This window comes from Lutjanus erythropterus, chromosome 11 (genome assembly GCF_056507025.1).
Source record: "Lutjanus erythropterus isolate fLutEry1 chromosome 11, fLutEry1.hap2, whole genome shotgun sequence".
In the NCBI taxonomy this organism is placed as follows: Eukaryota; Metazoa; Chordata; class Actinopteri; order Lutjaniformes; family Lutjanidae; genus Lutjanus; species Lutjanus erythropterus.
Window position 1 is genome coordinate 19870341 of NC_139327.1, and position 19772 is coordinate 19890112.

Genomic DNA, 19772 nt, shown 5'->3' on the forward strand with positions numbered 1-19772 from the left:
ACCAGCAGTCTGTTTGGGCTCCTGTCATTTTTACCTTTTCCCTCTTTCATTTAAATATATTTTACTGTGGAGACTTTATATGTGGAAATTCAAGGGCTAGTTTGGATTACTTGAAGCATTTATCTATAGTCAGTGTATCACTTACAGTAGATGGCGGTCGACGCCCCCAGTTTGGAGAAGCAGCAGGAGTCCTGGTGTAGGAGGCTAAAGAAAGAACTGTTATGGACAGGATCAGCAGCAAAACATATTTTAGCTACTTAACATAAATATTGGTTTAAGTGTATGCTAGATTTAGAATATTTTCACCACTTTACTTTACTGTCAGACGTCCTTTTCTGACCAGAAACCACAGATTTAAGTATCGCTCTCCAAAGCCACCGAAGATCTTTGGCAAACAGTAATTTTACCTCGCAGAACACTGGACTTGCTTGTCGATCACTGCCTTGATCTGTTAGTTTGTTTTTGGTGAATCCGAATTAACCTTTTAAAGTAGTAAAGTCACACAATAACAAAGACAGCCCAACCGATCAAGGCAGTGGTAGACCAGCAACTCCTGTCTTAAAATGAGTATTTTGCAAAAAGATGCTGGTTGATCGAGAGAAAACGATGTTTGGCTTATATATCATCAGTTTCCCCCCAGAAAAGGCTACCAGATGGCAAGGTTAAGAGGTAAAAACATTCTAAATATGAGGTCTGTCTTTTTTTTTAGGTGGCTAAAATATGTTTTGCTGCCGACTCTGTCTGCAGCGGTACATTACTTAGCTTCCTACACGTGTACTCCTGCTGCTTCTCCAAACCTCATACAACCCCAGTTTAAAAAAAAAAAAAAGTCTAAACTATTCCTTTAAGAGAACACTTGAATCAACCAGTTTTGCAGATCAAATCCAAAAATGAAAATGTTCATGAATAAGGAGGCAGTCTGAGCCTGTTTCAGGTGCTGTGGACTTTTTATTGTGTGTATGGGCCTACATGAATCAGCAGCTGACCCACATATGTAAGAAAATATACACACGAGGAGGTTGACTGCAGGCTGAGATCTTTATCTTTCCATTTGGTATGTAGCACTAATAAAAAAAAAAGGTGATACAGGTCAATAGGTCAGTAGTTTCTCTGTTTTTTTTTTTCAACATCTTTTGAATTTCATATGATTAAATTGAAAAGCACTGTCTCCATTCCTAACGGTTTTAATTTGGGCCCTTGAAATAAGTCTAATTATAAAAACCCAAACCAAAGAGCCTATGGCACAAGGTTGACTTCTCCCAATTTATTCAAACAACAAATAAAATCCAGCACCAGCTTTGTGCGTTCCAGCTATGAAACACAGAATGTTTCAAAGGTAAGGTGTTTTACTCAGAGACTAGAAAATAAAACGGAAGAGAGAGAGAGAATTGGCAAAACGGTCCAGTACTTAACTTCCTTTAAGAGCGTTTGTTTGTTATCATTCAGGACTGTACAGTTATTGAATTTTATGGTTCACCATATATACGTATATACAGCACTGTGTTCCTCCCACAGTGAAGAATATACACATCAACCCAAAGAAAACACACTTAATATTTCATATTTGTGTGTGTGTATGTGTGTGTAGCCACTGAACAGGGAAAGGTGTGTGCGTAGATCTGTTTCAAAGTTAACTTATATTACAACCCTTTAATCGAAAGATCCACAGATCACTGCACTGTTCGTTATCTTTATCACATTCACACAAGATCACAGATGGAAGTGAGCAGAAACACACACACACACTCTTAAGGGGACAGTTCACCCAAACTAGGAACTATTTTCTTTCTATGGTAGAATTTACCTACTTTATCTACTTTGTTTATATTAGAAAAAAATAGTTCCTACAAGAAACTGCTCACAATATGGTCTGTGGATTATCTTGAGTAACCATGTCTGGAAAGAAACATTGGTGTTGATTTTTTACATGTATTTTTTGGCGCTCTGAGCACCACAAGTGCCATCTGGTTCCATTACATTAAAGAGAAGGCAGACATCTCTACGTCCGATATCTCCGAAAACTTGACTGCTCACACTATAACAGTCTAGACAGATAAATAGCACTACAGGTTAAAGAACAAATAAGCATGTTTGATTTCAGGGTGAACTGCCCCTTTAAGTTTTGGGAAATAAATATTTTCCCTAGTTGGACATGTAACGCTTCCCTTTGCAAAACTTAACCAATGTTTTAGTGACATATGGCCAGTCGCTATTCTAGGATAAATTAAACCTAATAATCTGGATTTTTCTGGGGATTTTAATAAATAGAAGTTGAGTGAAAGGAGAGAAAGACAGACAGGAGAGACAGCGAGACAGACATGTAAGCGGAGTGAGTTCTGCCTCTTCGCCTTCAGGGTAACTGGGAGTGACCTGGTGGCAGGCCAGCCAATCACAGGAGGATCCAGATCGATCAGTTTAGACCAATCAGATCCTTTCGGTGAGAGGCCTCTGCCTGTTGCTGCAGTTTAACGGCAGTACAGTCCAATCACAACAGCATGGTGACGGGTTTCTCCAGGAACTTGCGGAACTCGGCAAGCCACTGCGCGCCGACCGCCCCGTCCACCACCCGGTGGTCACAGCTCAGCGTCACCGACATCATGCTGGCCACATCGAACCTGCAAAACCACAAAACACACTAAACTTATTACAGTTGACTAAAACTAGGTGTGAAATAAATAAATAATTAAATCATAAAAAAATAGGCCCCAACTGAAATTATATTACATACTTACAAAACTACCTAAAAAAAATGTACACAAATATGTCTTCAGTTTCAGTTTTTGTAAATTTTTGGCTCCATGTGGTTGTTGACACCACAACCACATGGAGCCACTGGTTCACATGTTCAACGAGACTGAGATGTCTACTGAGTCAATTGTGTTTGTATTGTAATACCCATTCTGAACTCCTTAAATCTTACTATAATAAAACTAAACACTGAAACTAATTAAAATTAAGCTTAAACTAAACACTTTTTCACAATAAAAAAAAAACAAAACCACTCTGAAAACGAAATACTAAAACATTAATTAAAAATACAAAACTAAAATAGCTCTGAAACACACACAGCATCAGATTGAATTTTTTTGAAAAGCGAACTTGTTATTATATTGTAACTCACTGACCCTTTCTCATTATCAGCAGGCATCAGCCGTTTTTCTGAACCGCCGACGGCAAGGATACAGGACTGAGGAGGGTTGATGATTGCTGAGAAGTTCTTGACGCCAAACATCCCCAAATTAGAGATTGTGAATGTTCCTCCCTGTTGGAAAAAAAGAAAACAAAGAAGAGGACAATTTCAATTTGATGGTTCATTAGACAAGATAAAAAAACAAATGCAGAGGTGTATGATCATCTTTAACAATTTTGTAATAACGAGCTGTATATTCCTTCAGACTGAAACAATTAGATGGTGAAAAGTAAAGGATGTGAACAGGTGTCGTGATCTAAGCTAGGTTACTGGGTGACCGTGAGCAACCATAGATGGATAAAATCTGAATGGCACCTGTCTTAAAATCTAACAAATGATTCTATTAAGTTGGTGGGAACAGGGACCTGGACTTAAAGTAATAAGTAGTCCCACAGTGAGCAGACAAGGGCTGGGGGATGAGAGGAGTTTTATAGAAAAAAAAAAGAAAAACACTGATGCTTCAGCATTTATATTCTAATGTCACTTCTAGTGTTATTTGTGATAAAACGGTTTAAAGACCAGTCAGACTTTGTTTACTGCATGAGATAATCCATCAGACTGTTGTGAAGCTTAGTTCAGCTCTGCTCTGAGCAAATGAGCAGAGCTTCAAGGTCTGCCTCGACCACAGACTGCAGCATTCCCAAACAACGCTCTGCCTTTGCACAATCTGCTTTTTCTTTTAAAACCATTAAAGACTGGAAAACTCACCCCATCAATCTGCAAACCAGCACAGATTTCCAGATTTTCTCCAGAAGTTAAAAAATGGATTTGAGTAACCAGTCTTGTCAGCATGTTGGCAACATGTTATATAACTTAGGATATATATATGTAATATTTTAAAATTTGTGCCCTGCTCTGTTTTTTTTTCATATGAAATGTTTTGGCCGTACATGTGGAGATTCTGATCTGTGTTTTAATGTTTTCTATCCCAGGGACTGCAGATGGAAATTAGCTGAAGCTAAATCTGTTACAAAGCATTTTTTCTAGTACAGGTCATTGATATAAAATACACTTAATAAACTAAATTTAACTCATAGGGGTGACATTTGTTAATGTATGACCCCCTGTCGCTGATCAGTCATGTAGCGTGCAAACCACAACTTTAAGATTTCCGATTACAGGACAGAAAGTTGTGTTGTGTGAACCCTTTGGGGATCTGAAGACTCTGAAAGTCATGCAGTGTGACCACGGTGTGACTCTCCCACATGTAGCCACAGGATCAGATCATATGTTGTACCTGGAACTCGTGCGGCTGCAGTTTGCCTTCCCTCGCTTTGGCGGCGAGAGCCGACACATCGGAGCTGATGGCCACCAGTCCTTTGGTGTGGGCATTGAACACTATGGGTGTGATGAGGCCACTGGCTGTGCTCACCGCTACACTGACGTCCACCACATGATTCCTGGAAAAGTTAAAAGAAGTCAATACTAATGACAGCACAGGAATGTGGTAAACACAACTTTCTGGTTCTGGACTGAGGAGAGGTGAATAAATGTCTGTGCTGTGAGTTCCCTCTACTGGTAGAACAGTGCAGCAACACTTAGACCAGCATCTAATAAGGAGGTCACAATATTATTCTAATCTAAAAATACAGCGTTTTGTCTTGCCTCCGACTTCCTTTTTTGACAAAAGAAATACAAAAAACACTCTTTAATATAAGAGTGAAACCAGATTTTTACAAAATAATGTAAATTAAATAAAAATATATCATGTAGAATAAGTGATTGTATAAATATTCACTGCCTTCAAGTCAGTATTTAGAAGATGCACCTTTGGCCGCAGTCACAGCACTGAATCTGTATGGATAGGTCTCAATCAGGCTTGCGCATCTGGACACTGCAATTTTACTCCATTTTTCTTTGCAAAACTGCTCAAGCTCTGTCAGGTTGCACGGGGATCGAGCGTGAACAGCCCTTTTCAAGTCCAGCCACAAATTCTCTACTGAATTGAGGTCTGGGCTTTGACTCGGCCGCTCCAGAATATTCACCTTGTTGTCTTTAAACCATTTCGCTGTATGCTGCAGGTCATTGTATTTCTGGAAAATAAATCTTTTCTCGAGACATAGTTTTCTTGCAGACTTAATCTGATTGTCCTCCAGGATTTTCCTATATTTTTCTGCATTCATTTTACCCTCTACCTTCACAGTCCTGCTGAGAAGCATCCCCACAGCATGATGCTGCCGCCGCCATGCTTCACAATGGGGGTGGTGTGTTTGTATTTACAGTATTTATGAGTGCGTGGATGTGCCTGTCTATGTGTGTGTGGTTACTCACTGGCGGATGACTGTGTCCAACCAGGAGGAGTTGCACTCAGGAACCTTGAGGCAGGCCAGAGCGCTGGCTTTGATGATGAAGTCATTCACACTGAGTTTGATATTCTGGGCTTTCACTTCCTGCAGAGAGGAGATGCGGTTGGTTAAAAAAGACACAGGAAATAATTATCTAAGTTAAAAGTTTCCTGACTTTCTCTTTGTTGCACATCAGTTCACGAACAAAAACTCACAGCATTGAGTTCTTTCCGGAGCTCGAGCACTTGGTCCATGTTGACATCTACAGACAGATAATAGTGGGGGATGGTTTGCTTGGACTGCATCAACCTCTGAGCGATCACCTGCAGGGGAGACACAAATACAGTACACACACTTCAGCTTTGATCCATAATTCATCATGGACAGGAATGAGGCATGTTAGTCGAGCTGGTGTTGATAAATGCATGAGTTCCTGTCTTCAGAGAAAAATGTGGAAGCACAGGTTAGAGATATCAGACCTACACTGTTCAATACATCACAACCAAAGCCAGTACAGAATCAGCGCATCATGAATTACACCCGACTGCTATTAGAGGAGTGTGAGCAGGAGAGAAAGTCGTCACTGAACACAACAGACTACAAAAAGTGTGTTGTGCATGTTCGCTCTCACCTTGCGGATGTTGCTGATGGGGATGTCTGTGAAGGTCCCGGCTGGTGCAGCTGGGGCTGCAGCAGGTGCAGGAGCAGCTGGAGCTGCAGCTGGAGTGGGAGCAGCAGCCACAGCCTGCCAACGGAAATGATTTGATTTGCATTTATAAAAACACTACAACAAAATCTTGAGGAACATACAGTACGAGGCAAAAATTTTGAGCATTCAAAAGTGCACTTATAAATTAGAATTGTGATTATTTCAATAATATAAAATCAAAGGAAAACACAAAAAGAAAGAGACAGAAATTGTGCATTTAGAAGGAAGAGACCAAGAATGTTCTGGCATTTTTGTTTTATGAGTGACACAAAGAATAATCAAACAAAAAACAAATGGTTTCAGCATTCAGCATTTTTCAGTATACATATATAAATTTAGATGACGCCTCCTTAGTCCCGCCTTTTTTCTCTCTGTGCTCCAATGACGGTTGAGCAAACTTGGTACCTTAGTCACGTTTTATCTTTCCTGTTTCCTGTATTTTGATGTGGTATGTGCGAGGCTTGTCTATGTTGAAAAGAAAACCAAATTATGAAGCCGTTTAAAATATGTTGCTGGGGCACCTGTAAAACTGATGTATAGTCACACCTTAAGCTAGCCAATGTTAGCAAAACGCTACCTAACTAGTTAGCTACACAAAGTCAATGTGAGTTAGCTAGTAAGCTAGCATTTTACTAACATTAGCTTACGTAACACTTGACCATACATGTCACATTTACACGAAAATGTGCTGAAGAAAGTTGACTGAGGTACCAAGTTTGCTCAACTGTCATTGGAGCACAGAGCACAAAGGGTTGGGGCTTAGAAAGGGTCAGTTTTGGTTACTCAAGTTGTTACATATGATTATGCAGGATTAAACGTGCATTAGACAGGATACAGAAAAAAGTTAAACTTTACTTACAGGTGCGGCCTTTGGTGGAACAAAGCTGTCAATATCTTTCCTGGTGATGCGTCCATCTGGACCAGAGCCTGAACAGAAAACAGCTTTTCAGTTTGAGCTGAACTACAATAACAGGTGTGAAACCGGTAGGACCAAACAGCAGGACCTTGATCCAACAGAACACAGGTGGTCCAGATCAGAATCAAATGGCAAGTTATTGGCAGAACAGGAAAAAAAGGAAAAACCAATGCAACAAAATGAGCCACAGTCACACATGGGGAGAGGAAGAGGAGACCAAATTTAATTGACATTCAGCCTGACGACTTTATATAGGGTCAATAAGGGGAAAAGAATCTCTCAAAAATTCAGATACTTCTCAATTATTTTCTAAGAGGAAGAGAGAGTAAATTTGTCAACATGCTGACATCAGACACACACCTGCCTACAAAGCAATCAACTGAGAAGTATAGAGACACTCAGCTCATGAAGGTAATGACGACAGGACAATATGCCATGTATGGTTCTTTGTGCGCTCACATAATTGCAATTGCAACTGGATCAACTGTAAAGTAACAAAAATACAAACCTTGAGTCAGACACTCAGGTGTGAAAAGGCCCAGTGACTAGGACTGTGTGAGAACTCAGCTGAAATGAGTATCTAGTGCAAATAAGGGCCTTTTTACAAGCATGGGTATCATCAGACTAAAAATTCCAAATTTCCATATTTGGAATAAGCAGGGCTTGAACAGGAAGTAGGCTGGATAAACCAGAAGCTGTAAATTTAAGCCTGTACTTGTTATGAGTTGATTTCCCTTAATCACAAGAAAAGACATGCACCCATTTTATACTGATGATTGGCTCATATTCATAAGAAGTAAATTACTTGTACCAGATAGACATTGATCTGAAGCTCAATTCTGAGGCTCTTCTGTAAATAGTTTTCTAACAAATATAAACAATTTTGATCAACCAATATGAATTTTAGGCAATGTGAACAATGTCCGGTGAGTACCACCTGCTTCCATCTTAAGCCCCACCCACTCTGAGTACAGATACAGACACAGAGAATTGAGTTGGTTGAACAGATACAGGTAATGGTGTAATGGCTACTTACCGCTGACCTGTGCCAGGTCAATTCCTTTCTCAGCAGCCAGTTTCTTGGCGAGCGGACTGGCAAACACACGACCCTTCCTGGGTGCGGCCGGGGCAGCGGCTGCGGGGGCAGGAGTGGGCGCTGCAGCAACTGGAGCTGCAACCTGGAACATAGAAACAAACACTCACAAGTCACGTCATACATGGAGAGGCTATCTAAAAACTGAATAGAGGCCAAATTCACAGAGTTTTTCTGAGTATTTACATTTGAAAGTAAAAGTGTTTTGTGTGTCTCACCGGTGCTGGAGCAGGAGCTGGAGGTGGGGAAGAAACCTCTGCTACCCCAGTCTCGACATAATCTTTGAAGGCAGCAATGTCACTTTCTTTCTCTACAATGATGCAGAGCGGTGTTCCCAGGGGAACATCCCGAGTTCCCTCTGCCACCATGATTTTAGCCAAATACCCCTCCTCCTGCACCTCAAAGCCTAAACACAAACACATGAAAGAGACATGTCGAGCAAGGTGAGCTTGTCCTCTCATGCTGTGATTCAGGATACAAGAGTTTACCACTTATTAAATAACATACTAATACTCTGTGGTGCACAGAAAAAATGTGTCAGGACTGAGGTGTCACAGTCAGTTTACCGATGGTTGCCTTGTCAGTCTCGATCTCAGCCAGCAGATCTCCTTCACTCAGCTTCTCCCCAACCTTCTTCTCCCAGCGCTGCACTGTTCCCATTGTCATGGTAGGAGACAGGGCAGGAAGTGTGATCTGTAACACATAAATATGAGTGACAGAAGTCAACAACAGGGGCATAATCCCTGTAGCTTCCAGTCTGACTACGTGAGACGGGAAACTAGTGACAAACTGTTCAGGCTCCTGGATAATTGAAGTTTTCAGAACGACCTTAGGGCCTGAATGATGTAACTGTGACATCTTCTGTTAGAGTCTGGTCAGAGACATGAGTCATAGCAGCCTCTACATGATGAAAGCTTCTCCCTAGCGTCTCATAGTCTTTTTGATTAAATGATAAAATCACCATGACTTCAACTGATGTTTTGTTTTTCTGCTCAGTGACAAAAAGAGAAACAAGGTTTCCAAACAGAAACAACCACAAACCTAAGGTTTCAAATTGTAAGGACTTTCCTAACCTATTAATTAATCAATTCATTATTTAAAAAAAAAAAAAAAACATAAAAATTTTGCTTAGACTAACCCATTATTAATCAAAAATCTCATTGTGTTAATATTTTGTGAAAGATCCCAGCCATATTCATAGTCAATATTGGTAAGAAAAATTCTGATATATAATTTTGTCCATATCGCTTGTTTCATAACAATGACTGAAGAAAATACCAGCTCCTCTGAATATGTACAGTCACTCTCCAGGACCTTTACTTTAAAAAAGTTAGCATTAATCACTGGGATCTGCTGGACACCCGGCACACACTCACTCAACAGATGGACCATCTTTCTGCAGTTGTCATAGGGTTGGGGGATTAGGATCTACCAACGACTGAATGAGTTTTTCGCTGACTGGTTGTTTTTCGGGGGACTATTTTCGTCTTTATTTTTTATTTTTTGCTAATTTAATGATCTGCACAGTGACAGGCTCTGCTCTGGCTCAGGACGCTGCTGTTAGCTGGAGGGCGGTGCACTGAGCTAGGAGGACAAGTGAGAGGACAACAGCCTGCAGAGACTATTTTCACATCTAACCCTAATTTATGGATTTATTTCGACCACGCCAGAGTTGACAATTATTATAACAGTGGAAAGACAGACCAAAACGGATTTGGTGAATTTTATTTTGTCAAATTTAAATGCTGTGTATTTTCAAGTTAACAAGGTAATAAAGTCCAACCTTAGCTCGGTAAAAGAGAGAAACTTCAATTTAGAAGGAGATTTGGTGTATTTTTTTCTGTTTAATCATGAAAAATATAATATTTCCTTTCTTGACATTTTGTGAATTAATTTGGTTTGGCTTCCATCTCATTGTGTTTAACCATAATTGTCTTCATTTTTTCTTTATGGGTAGTGACAACTAGTATGTGATAAAACTTCATTTCTGAGTCATTACTACTTTGATTCTGGTTCTCATCAAGACAACAAGATGACATTTTAGCTTGGTTTTGTGGCCTACTGATCTACGTCTGCCAGTTTTTTCTTTGTTTTGCCTCTAGCTAACACATGACGTAATCATGACGTCGTTCAAAAAGGGTCTATTAAAGAGCAGCTCTTTGATTTGATTTGCTTCCTCAAAACAAAAAGACAAAAGATAAGACATGAAGGTCCAAAATGAATTATTCCACAGAATAATAACAATTAACTTTGGAGACTGGACGGCAAAAAAATCATTCAATATTCTCTTGTAATTCAGTATAATGCCTCAAAAGGCTCTAATACTCCAATAAATGCACAAAAGGCCACAAATAATGTCTCAAGGTTTTTAGTTTCACTCATCAAATCTAAAACCATATGTGTAATTTCTTCTGATGGCATAAATTTAAAAGTAAAGAAAAGTAAAAACTTTGGTTGCATTATCAAAGAGAAAAAAACAGCAAATATCACCAAATAGACTGGCCAACGCTGCGGAAACTACAGCTGTAGCTACGGGACAATGTGACCATAAACATCCCGTACACTACTTGACTCCACACCTGACTGTGCTTTGTTTACACAAGAACACGCCTACCTTCATATGTGTGGGGTAAGAGCTGCCCGGGGCTGCAGGAGGAGCAGCAGCAGCAGGAGGAGGGGGAGGAGGAGCGGAGGCGACTGGTGTGGGACCGGCACCGGCTGCTTTGATTGAATCTAACGTCACATCCTTAAAGGCTGGGATGAGGTCGGGGCTGCAGGGGAGAATACACACGCAGATATTAAAGATATATTCCCACAAAGCACAACCACACCTTGACTACAGGACAAGACGTGTGTGACATCACTCTAAAAGAAACAAAGTGTAATCATAGATCCAGCATCTGAGGAATAAAGAAGTGACAATGTACAGTGTGCACTATTACTTTTTCAACATCATGGGCAACATTTATACTTATCTTTATCCTACTTTATCTGGTGCAATATAACTTTTTATTACTTCAATATCACGGACAATATTAATTATTAATGTAATTGCCAATACTACTTTTTCTAAGTTAGTTAGTTTGGTATTTAACTAATCTTACTTCTATTTTTTTTATTAGGCACCTTTTCTTTGCATTTACTTCTTATACACTTTTTTTTATAATATATTCTCAGTTTCTATTTAATATTGTATTGCTGTCATTCTTGTGTTGCTGTAATTTCTGGAGCAATCCAGCACAAGAATTTCATTCTGGATTAATAAAGTCCTCTTATCTTATCTGACGGATGACCTCCGAAGTGTCAGACGTCACCGGTGCTCTGTAAAGTGCTTCATTCATTCAATTTGACAGTTTTAAATTTTACAGCTTAACTTTGTGGTTGGCACATTAGTGGGATAAGAAGAAAGGAGTATAATTGGGAAAGGTAGCATTAGCATATAAACAGTATTGAATAGGATTGCAACCTATTTAACAAACAGTCTATGGCTCCAACTCACTACATGGATGCAGAATTACTACATATTACTTTTACTTTAATGAATATGAAATTAACTTTTATTAAATTACTATCAAACTTATGGCTTTTGTGGTTTCTTCACTCCTCTCTGACAACAAACTGAATATGTTTGGGTTGTGGGGAAAACAAGACATTTTAAGTCATCTTCTTGGGCTTTGGAAAACAGGAATCAACATTTTTCACCATTTTACAGACCAAACAAATAATCAATGAATCGTAAAAATCGATCGATGGATTAATTATCAATGAAAATAAATGTAGTTGCGGCCCTGCCATTAAGTTTAAATGAGCCCACAGTGGAACTAAGGCCACAAAGGTACATTAATGCTTTGTGTACATTAATGTTTTTGGACAATACATAATTATTTTACTGTACAGTAACATCTATACCTAAGGCAGCACTTCTGAACAAAAGCATACAGATTTAATAACACACAGGCTACTTGGACTGTTATTGCACACAAACTAAAACTATTAATAGTTCATTTTGAAGGGCTATTAGTTTGATGTCACTGTGTTCACTGAATCTGATGCCCCCAACATTCAAATGTTTTTTTGACACAAATAGAGAGAAAGCCCCAAAGCTTCATGAGGCTTAATTCGCCCGTCACTAGTTTAAAGTCCTTCCTATAGTGAGGTCACTTTTGTTTGCAGCCTGTATTTTACATTGTCAAGCAAAGACACTTTACCTGTCAACTGTGATGCAGATTACGGCTCCGACTGTGACATCTCTGGTCCCTTCAGGAACGAGGATCTTTGCCAGATAGCACTCCTCCAACATCTCAAAACCAACAGTGGCTTTGTCAGTCTCCACCTACAAAGACAATAATAAAAGACAATAATTTAAAAATGTGTATGGTGATAATTTCAAACAATAATAATATGGGAACTCACACATGACTCCTTACCTCAGCTATGAGGTCACCCTCACCAATTTTGTCTCCCTCCTTCTTCTCCCAGCGAGCGATCGTCCCCGTCTGCATGGTGGGCGACAGTGCAGGAAGCTCCACCTGGTGAACAGAAAACAAATTCTAGGAGTTCAAGAATTAAAGAGTCACAAAATGAGTGACTAAATGTCTGAGCTGTTGGCTGACCAAATATATATATAAAAAAGACAATTAACTAATGCAAAAAAAAAAAATGTCATTGTCATTGTCATGGATTCATGACAGGGCAAATACTGGAAACTGTCAGGTGTTGTAACTGCAGTTGCTACATCATCATCACGCCATTCTCGTGCTCAATAAATGACCCACATACAGCCGTTTTCACAACATCTGTGAATTTGTTCAGTAGCTTTCAAGGTCATATACACAAGTGCTATCAGGAGAGACAAACACAGATCGGGAGAAAGGTTCCCAAACAGATCTACATTACTCACAATTTGATATAATTTTTTCAGCTGTGAGCAGATCTTCCAATTGCTTTATGTATTATATTGAGCACATCAGCTACAAACTCAAAAATCAAGTGGTTTTAATATGCATGAACACATTTGTCAATAACATTTGAGGCATGACATCAATATGAAATAGGATAGGATAAGGAATAGGATAATATGGAATAAAGACAATCTCATTTTGCAATTTCTTCAGTTTAAGTTGGATGGGGAAGCTGAGTGTTCGTCTATACCAATAAGTAAACATTTAACATTGTCCACTGCGGGGGTGGACATGTCATGTGAGAAGGAGTAAAATGTACAGAATAATTTAAGAGTAAAACCAGACTCTAACTGATAATTTGTTCTTAATATTACGAAGATCAGTTACAGATTCTGAGAATGATATAAAGCCCAGTTTCATGACCGTGTTTACAAGATGCATGAATCATACACACAGGTGAGTTACAGATATTTCAAATATCTTTTCAGCAGATAAGACTGTCATTAAGCTGTAGGAGCTTACAGACTCACTTTTTAGATATTTTCCCACAAATTCCTCCCACAGTGGCAGCTTCACTCTCTTATCTGGTTTAAAAAGCAACGAGACATTTTAAAAAACTAAACGTAGGAATTCTGGCTTACATAAGTGATTTGATCAGAATATTTTCAAAGATTCATACATTGTTCATATTATTTGTTACTATAGCAGTTAATACTGGGGACAAACAATACAGGGTTTCAGGATTCAGGACAAGTGCTCGTAATTCAGGACTGTCACAAATTTTTCAAGGAGGTCTGGTCAGCCTGGTCCCTTGGCTGTTGCATATTAGCCTACACAGACTAAAAGAGCTTAAATATGCTCTTCAGTCTGTCCCTGGTAGAAGCAATTTTAAGTTTATAGTTTGCATTGAATTATTTCAACATTTGAATGATTGCACGATGGAAGCAGTTCCAGCTATGTTTAATGTTGAATAAACTCATTCAAATGTAACCAAGCATTTACAATTAAAATGCTGCTTCAGCTATCAAATGCAGTAAAATATCTGATTTATCGGTCATATAAGTAGAGTGACAATCCCTTAGTTAATTTAGTTAATAATTTAAGTTTAGTCATTTAGCTCGAAAATAAAGAATTTAAAAGAAAGATGAGTTATGGGCCTTTTAATTTTTTAGTAATTTTATATTATAAACATGAATATTAGTTTATTAACTGGCCCCTAGCCTCCTCTCATTTTGCAATAGGGCCACTGCCCAAAGCAAGTTCAGCATCCCTGGTTTACATGCCAGCTGGTGGGCTAGAGACTGCTATCTAAACCCAAATATGGATTTGGGTCAAATTTATTTAACTGTCTGGTGCAGTCAGATGTTTGTTTTTCTTTTTGCAACAGATCTTTCTGTGTGTGTTCTGGGCCCCCAGTGGACCCATCTCTTGGGTACAACACAGCCAGTAAACAGCTCTGCAGCTCCCAAGACAATGGATAACGTAAAACAGAGATTTTCAAACTGTGGTCCAGTATAAGCGTGGGCCATGTCGTAACAAAAATTGATAATAAATAAATTCTGATATTATCATAAGATTTTTCATGCTAAGAAATTCATATTGTGATAATGGCAATATTACATATGGGTGACAGAATGATGTCACAGCATCTCACACAGCAACAACAAGCATGATTGAAAACAAAAATAACATTGCTACCAGTTTTTCTATGGAGGACAGCTCAAAAAAGGCAAGTGACTTCAGCAGTGTGGCAATGGCTTGGTTACAACAAACCACAGTAATATGTATGATGTGCAAAAAGACCGTAACAGGAAAAGGGGGCAGTACATAAAACTTGTTTCACCATCTCAAGCAAGAAGGATCCAGCTGATTAAGAGGAGAGCCAGAAATCACAGATCTATTGTGAGTTCTAAAGCAAAAAATTTTTTTTATGTATTTTGTAATATTGTCAAAAATGTTGTTATCACAAGATACCCTCAAATATCTTGACAATATTTTAGGCCCATTTCACCCATAACTAGTCTGGGGACCAACAGGAGTCCTTGAGTGGGCTGCAGAGGGACCCCAGGAACAGAATAGTTTAAATCTTATCATATTTTTTGCTGGTTGGTTTGATTTATTGTAATTTACAGTGATCTTAGTTTGATCGTTGATCAACCAAAAATACGTATCTTAATTTTTTTTTTTTTTTTTTTTTAATACTAAGGGATTTCTTAAGAAAAAGAAATCCTGTTAAATTGGGGTCTGTGGTCTAATGTGCAACTATATTGGGGGTCCTTAACATGAAAAAGTTGGGGAACTCCTGATGTGAAAGACGACACCCACAGTGATTTTACTGGGATATGTGGATACCCTCTAGCTCATAATTGAATGGCCTTGATTAATATAAAACTGATTTAACAATAGGTGTAAGAAAGGCAGAAAATTAGCACTAGTCACCAACTAAATGCTGGTAAAATATGCAAGAGGCTGGTACGTTTGCTTCACTCACGAGCATTCAAACAAACAAACAAACAACAACAAAAAAGACAATCTACTGAACGGCTGGTAATGTCCAATGTCTATATAGCTGATGGACAACAAAGTTAATTTTGCACCCTGGATGGAATAATTGAAATGCCAATGGACCAACCTCGAATGGTGTCACCTAATGACACACAAATATAGTTTTGCTGCTCAGGTTTGTAGCTAAGAAACAGTGTTTGCAGAATTGCCATAACAGTTTGCAACAGCTGAATTACACCTGTATCAGGACTCAGGGGAGACAGAATGTGCTGGGGACATCACAGAGCTATCTCATGCTAGCTGGGGAGGTCATGCTAGCTCTAACGGCGGTGCTATAGCAACCTCACAGTAACTCACGTTAACGTTACCTTCTGGTGCGGCGGCAGGCTGTAGAAACGCGGGCTCTGACAGCTGCCTGACAGCTGGGGACACCGCAGCAGAGGCCCTCTGTGGCTCAGGCCGGAACCCAGAGACACTGCCCGAGACCCTGCTCCGCAATGGAGTCGCCTCAAACAACCGGTTCCAGGCACGGAGCGGGAGCTGAGCGCAGCAGGCCCGCCCGGGAGGACACGGGGACAGGAGAGCCCGGCGGACGGCCTGAGCCGCAGGATCAGACGAAGCATGTCGCAGCGGTTGAAACACTACACGGAACTGTTGAATAATGTATTTGTCTCACACCGGCATCAGAGATACGCTGGCACCGAAGGTCTCTGTGCCTCAAGAACCGGCCCGTACTTACTCCTCACTTTCTAATGACCTCCCCCAGTCCAAAACACCACGCTTTACGGCTCTCCTGCTTGTCCTGCCGTCCCTTGGCAAGAGGTGTCGTAAACGGTGGGCGTGTCAAGATGGGAACCCCAGACCCGCGAAAGATCTCGCGAGAGTGATCGTTGTAATACACAGCATAATCTTTCCCTGGTCCTTTTTAAGTATAGAATTCCATTTTAAGTCAATATTGAATGAATGAATGAGTGAATGAATGAATCAAATAAATGAAATAAAATGAAACAATATATATGCAAATAAAAGTACAAACATATAAATGAGTCGGTATAGTTAAATAAACTGATTATTATTTCAAATAAATTTTAAATATTTTTTATTGGAATAAATAGGACATTATGAAATAAAAGTCCCCTAAAATAAAGTAGTCCTTTTAAGAACTACTTACCTATTTCTATTTTTATATCTACATTTATTATTGCCTCATGTATTTATTTCTGAAACATATTTATTTATCCTTATTATTATTTTTTTTTATCTAATATTGACTTAAATCACATACCATAAATAAACACCACCACTACTAAACCTAACCAATGTTAATTAAATAAAAATAACATGACATTTATCCAATGCTTGATGGTTCAAAAACTCTACACAAGAGCATCAAGGTTACATTTTACTGACATCCTATCATTGGCCACACAGTGGCAGTACAATGTTTAATCATAGATATTATACAGTAGAACACAATGTACAGTCAACAGTGTCTCAAATGTGAATATCTGCTGGTTTATTTCATCTTCTATAATTACTGAAAGGTCCACTGTGTAAGATGTAGTGTATTTATTGGCAGGGATGAAATATAATATTCAGAAGAATGTTTTCATTTGAAAAACTGTTTTTCCATTACCATAGAATGAGCCCTTTTATTTCTACATACAGAGTAGGTCTCTTCCATGGAGGCCACCATGATCTACAGTAGCCCAGGACAGACAAACCAAACAATGGCTCTAGCATTTTGTGTGAGTTCACCTACATACTTAGAGGAGAGTGAGGTGAGGTGTTTGCAATCTGCAAGCTCACAGCTAGATGTGACTAAATCCTACACACTGGTTCTTTAATTTTAAAGCATCACCAAATATGAAACATTGTTTTGATAATTTATCACATCAAATTAATCCAGAAAGTAATCAAGAGCTTAACTGATAATAAAAAATGATTGTAGCTCTAATTTATGTCATCTTGTTCTAGCTGTTCATCATTGATGTTGACACTGAGTGAAATATTCAAATATTCCAAGACTTTGTTTTTATGGATGCACCATTCAAGGAAATGTAAATATTCTGGATACCTTGTGCATTATTTTATACACATTTCCGCAAATTCAGATGGATATATTTGTTATATTTGGAAACTTGCTAAAATTTTGTTCTTCTCCTTATCAAATACATTTCTTTGGGACTGAGTTTGTTTTGCTGCACAGGATGAGTGTGTAATGACTGAACCTCTAGCAGGTCAGTAAGATTTGAGAGACCAACACCCCGAGTGACATGAAATAAAGAAATACATTCTCAAATGGCAGCTAAGAGTCTGGGAGTTTTTCATGTAGTGACATATTCCAAAATGTAGATTAAAAATTAAATGCATGTGACAAGAGCTGTCTAACATTAGACATTTGTCAGTAAATAGTAGTTCCCAACCTCAATAAAAACTGAATCGATGACATCTTTTTAAAAACAAAACCCAGGTTTTATTTCAAAATATGTCTTTCTAAACATTCAACAAAGGCCATTTTCATTTTTTTAAACAGACAGTATCCATATTTTGTAAAACTTTCAGTAAACAAAACAGATGCTAAATAACATCTCACCGGCAAATTGTACATTTTACAGTACAGGCAGTTATGGCATTTTAAATGGGTCTTATTAAAAAAACAGTAGACTGATGCATATTTCTGTTGGCTTGTTAGTGAAGGCAAACACATTGATCCCAAATGGGAAGATAGAAGCAAGAGTGAAGGAAAATATGTTAGCCAGTTTCAGTCCATGTCTCTTATACAGACAGACCCAGACAGATGTCCAGTAACAGTGAGAGCTGAGCATTTTACTGCATCAAGTAGAACAGCTCTAACCACTGTTCTTCTGGCATTTACATGTCAAAGGTCCATCCTGGCCTGTCTCTCTTGTACGCGTGCCCACATGCACATGCACACGCACACACACACACACGCACACAAACACACACACATACACACCATAAATAGTGGAATGGTCCATTGTTCCAGTCTCATTTCAAAGTCTCATTTAAATCTCTGATGTCAAACGTGGATTATTGATGTAGGATTGTATAAGGTTCTTGTTGGTAGTCAGTGTATTAGCTACAGTAGATGGCGGTCAGCAGGGCTCCAGTTTGGAGAAGCAGAGAGGAATAACAGCATGGAAGCACAGCAATGAACTGCTGTTGACACTGTCGGTTTAAGTGGCTCTATTTAGAATATTTCCACCTTTACCTTGTTGGCAAACAGCCTTTTCTGACAAGAAACCTCCATTATATAAGACAAATATCACTCTTACCTTACCAACCAAACTCCATAGGCAAAATCAAGTCATTTTACCTTACAGAACACAGGAGTTGCTGGTCTACCGCTGCCTCAATCTGTTTGTTTGTTAGCGTGTGACTTCAGTGTTTTAAAAGAACAGGTTGGATCCACCAAAGTCACACAATAACACAAACTAACTAACAGATCGAGGCAGCAGTAGAGTAGCAACTCCTGTGAGATAAAATTAATGATTACACCTGTAGAGTTTGGTTGGTTTGGAGCAAGCCACATTTGGCTTGTATAGCAGTGGTTTCCCATTACAAAAGGCTGTCTGGCAGCAAAGTAAAGTAGTGAAAATATTCTAAATATAGCGTAGTTTTAATTTTTTTTAATACCTTTTGTTGCTGACCCTGTCCACTGCAGCATATTGCTGAGCTTCCGTCCGTAGACTGTAGCTAATACACTGACTACTGATAACTACCTTGTACAGCCCCACTTCAAATAACCCAAACTATCCTTTCTACAGGAGCAGAGGCACTATCACCTCACAAAAATCTCTTTCAACAAATAAGAGACATAAACAAAAAAAAAATAAGGATATGGTGAAAATATTTTACACAAATATACAAAACAATTTCATGAAATAAACAAACAGTGCTGTTCATCTGCATTTCTACATCAAAGTTCCAGCATCCTTTCTATTCGCTGGCAGCAGTTCAGTTAACACGCATGCTGGTGTACTACGGAGTGACATTTAAACCCACAGGTGGGTTTGCGTCCTGTTTAGTGAAACTGAGTGTTAATGCATTCTCTTTTTTCTTTTTGCAATAGACTTTTCTTTGAACTCTTTTTTTATTATTATCTAATTAACACAAAACTCTGTAACAGCAATACAAGCTGGTGTCTGG

General features: G+C 38.9%; 1 protein-coding gene across 1 annotated transcript; it reads right to left on the bottom strand.

The window, feature by feature from the left end:
- Positions 1 to 1249: 1249 nt before the first annotated feature.
- dlat (dihydrolipoamide S-acetyltransferase (E2 component of pyruvate dehydrogenase complex)) lies at positions 1250 to 16397 on the bottom strand. Its single transcript, XM_084731190.1, has 14 exons — positions 15968 to 16397; positions 12621 to 12722; positions 12402 to 12526; positions 10808 to 10964; positions 8760 to 8886; positions 8412 to 8599; positions 8137 to 8278; positions 7044 to 7111; positions 6107 to 6220; positions 5691 to 5798; positions 5462 to 5580; positions 4428 to 4590; positions 3126 to 3262; positions 1250 to 2615 (listed from the first exon to the last, which is right to left on the bottom strand). Exons 1-14 carry the CDS (start codon positions 16220 to 16222, stop codon positions 2486 to 2488), a joined length of 1935 nt encoding a protein of 644 aa, XP_084587316.1. The 5' UTR covers positions 16223 to 16397; the 3' UTR covers positions 1250 to 2485.
- Positions 16398 to 19772: the final 3375 nt, after the last annotated feature.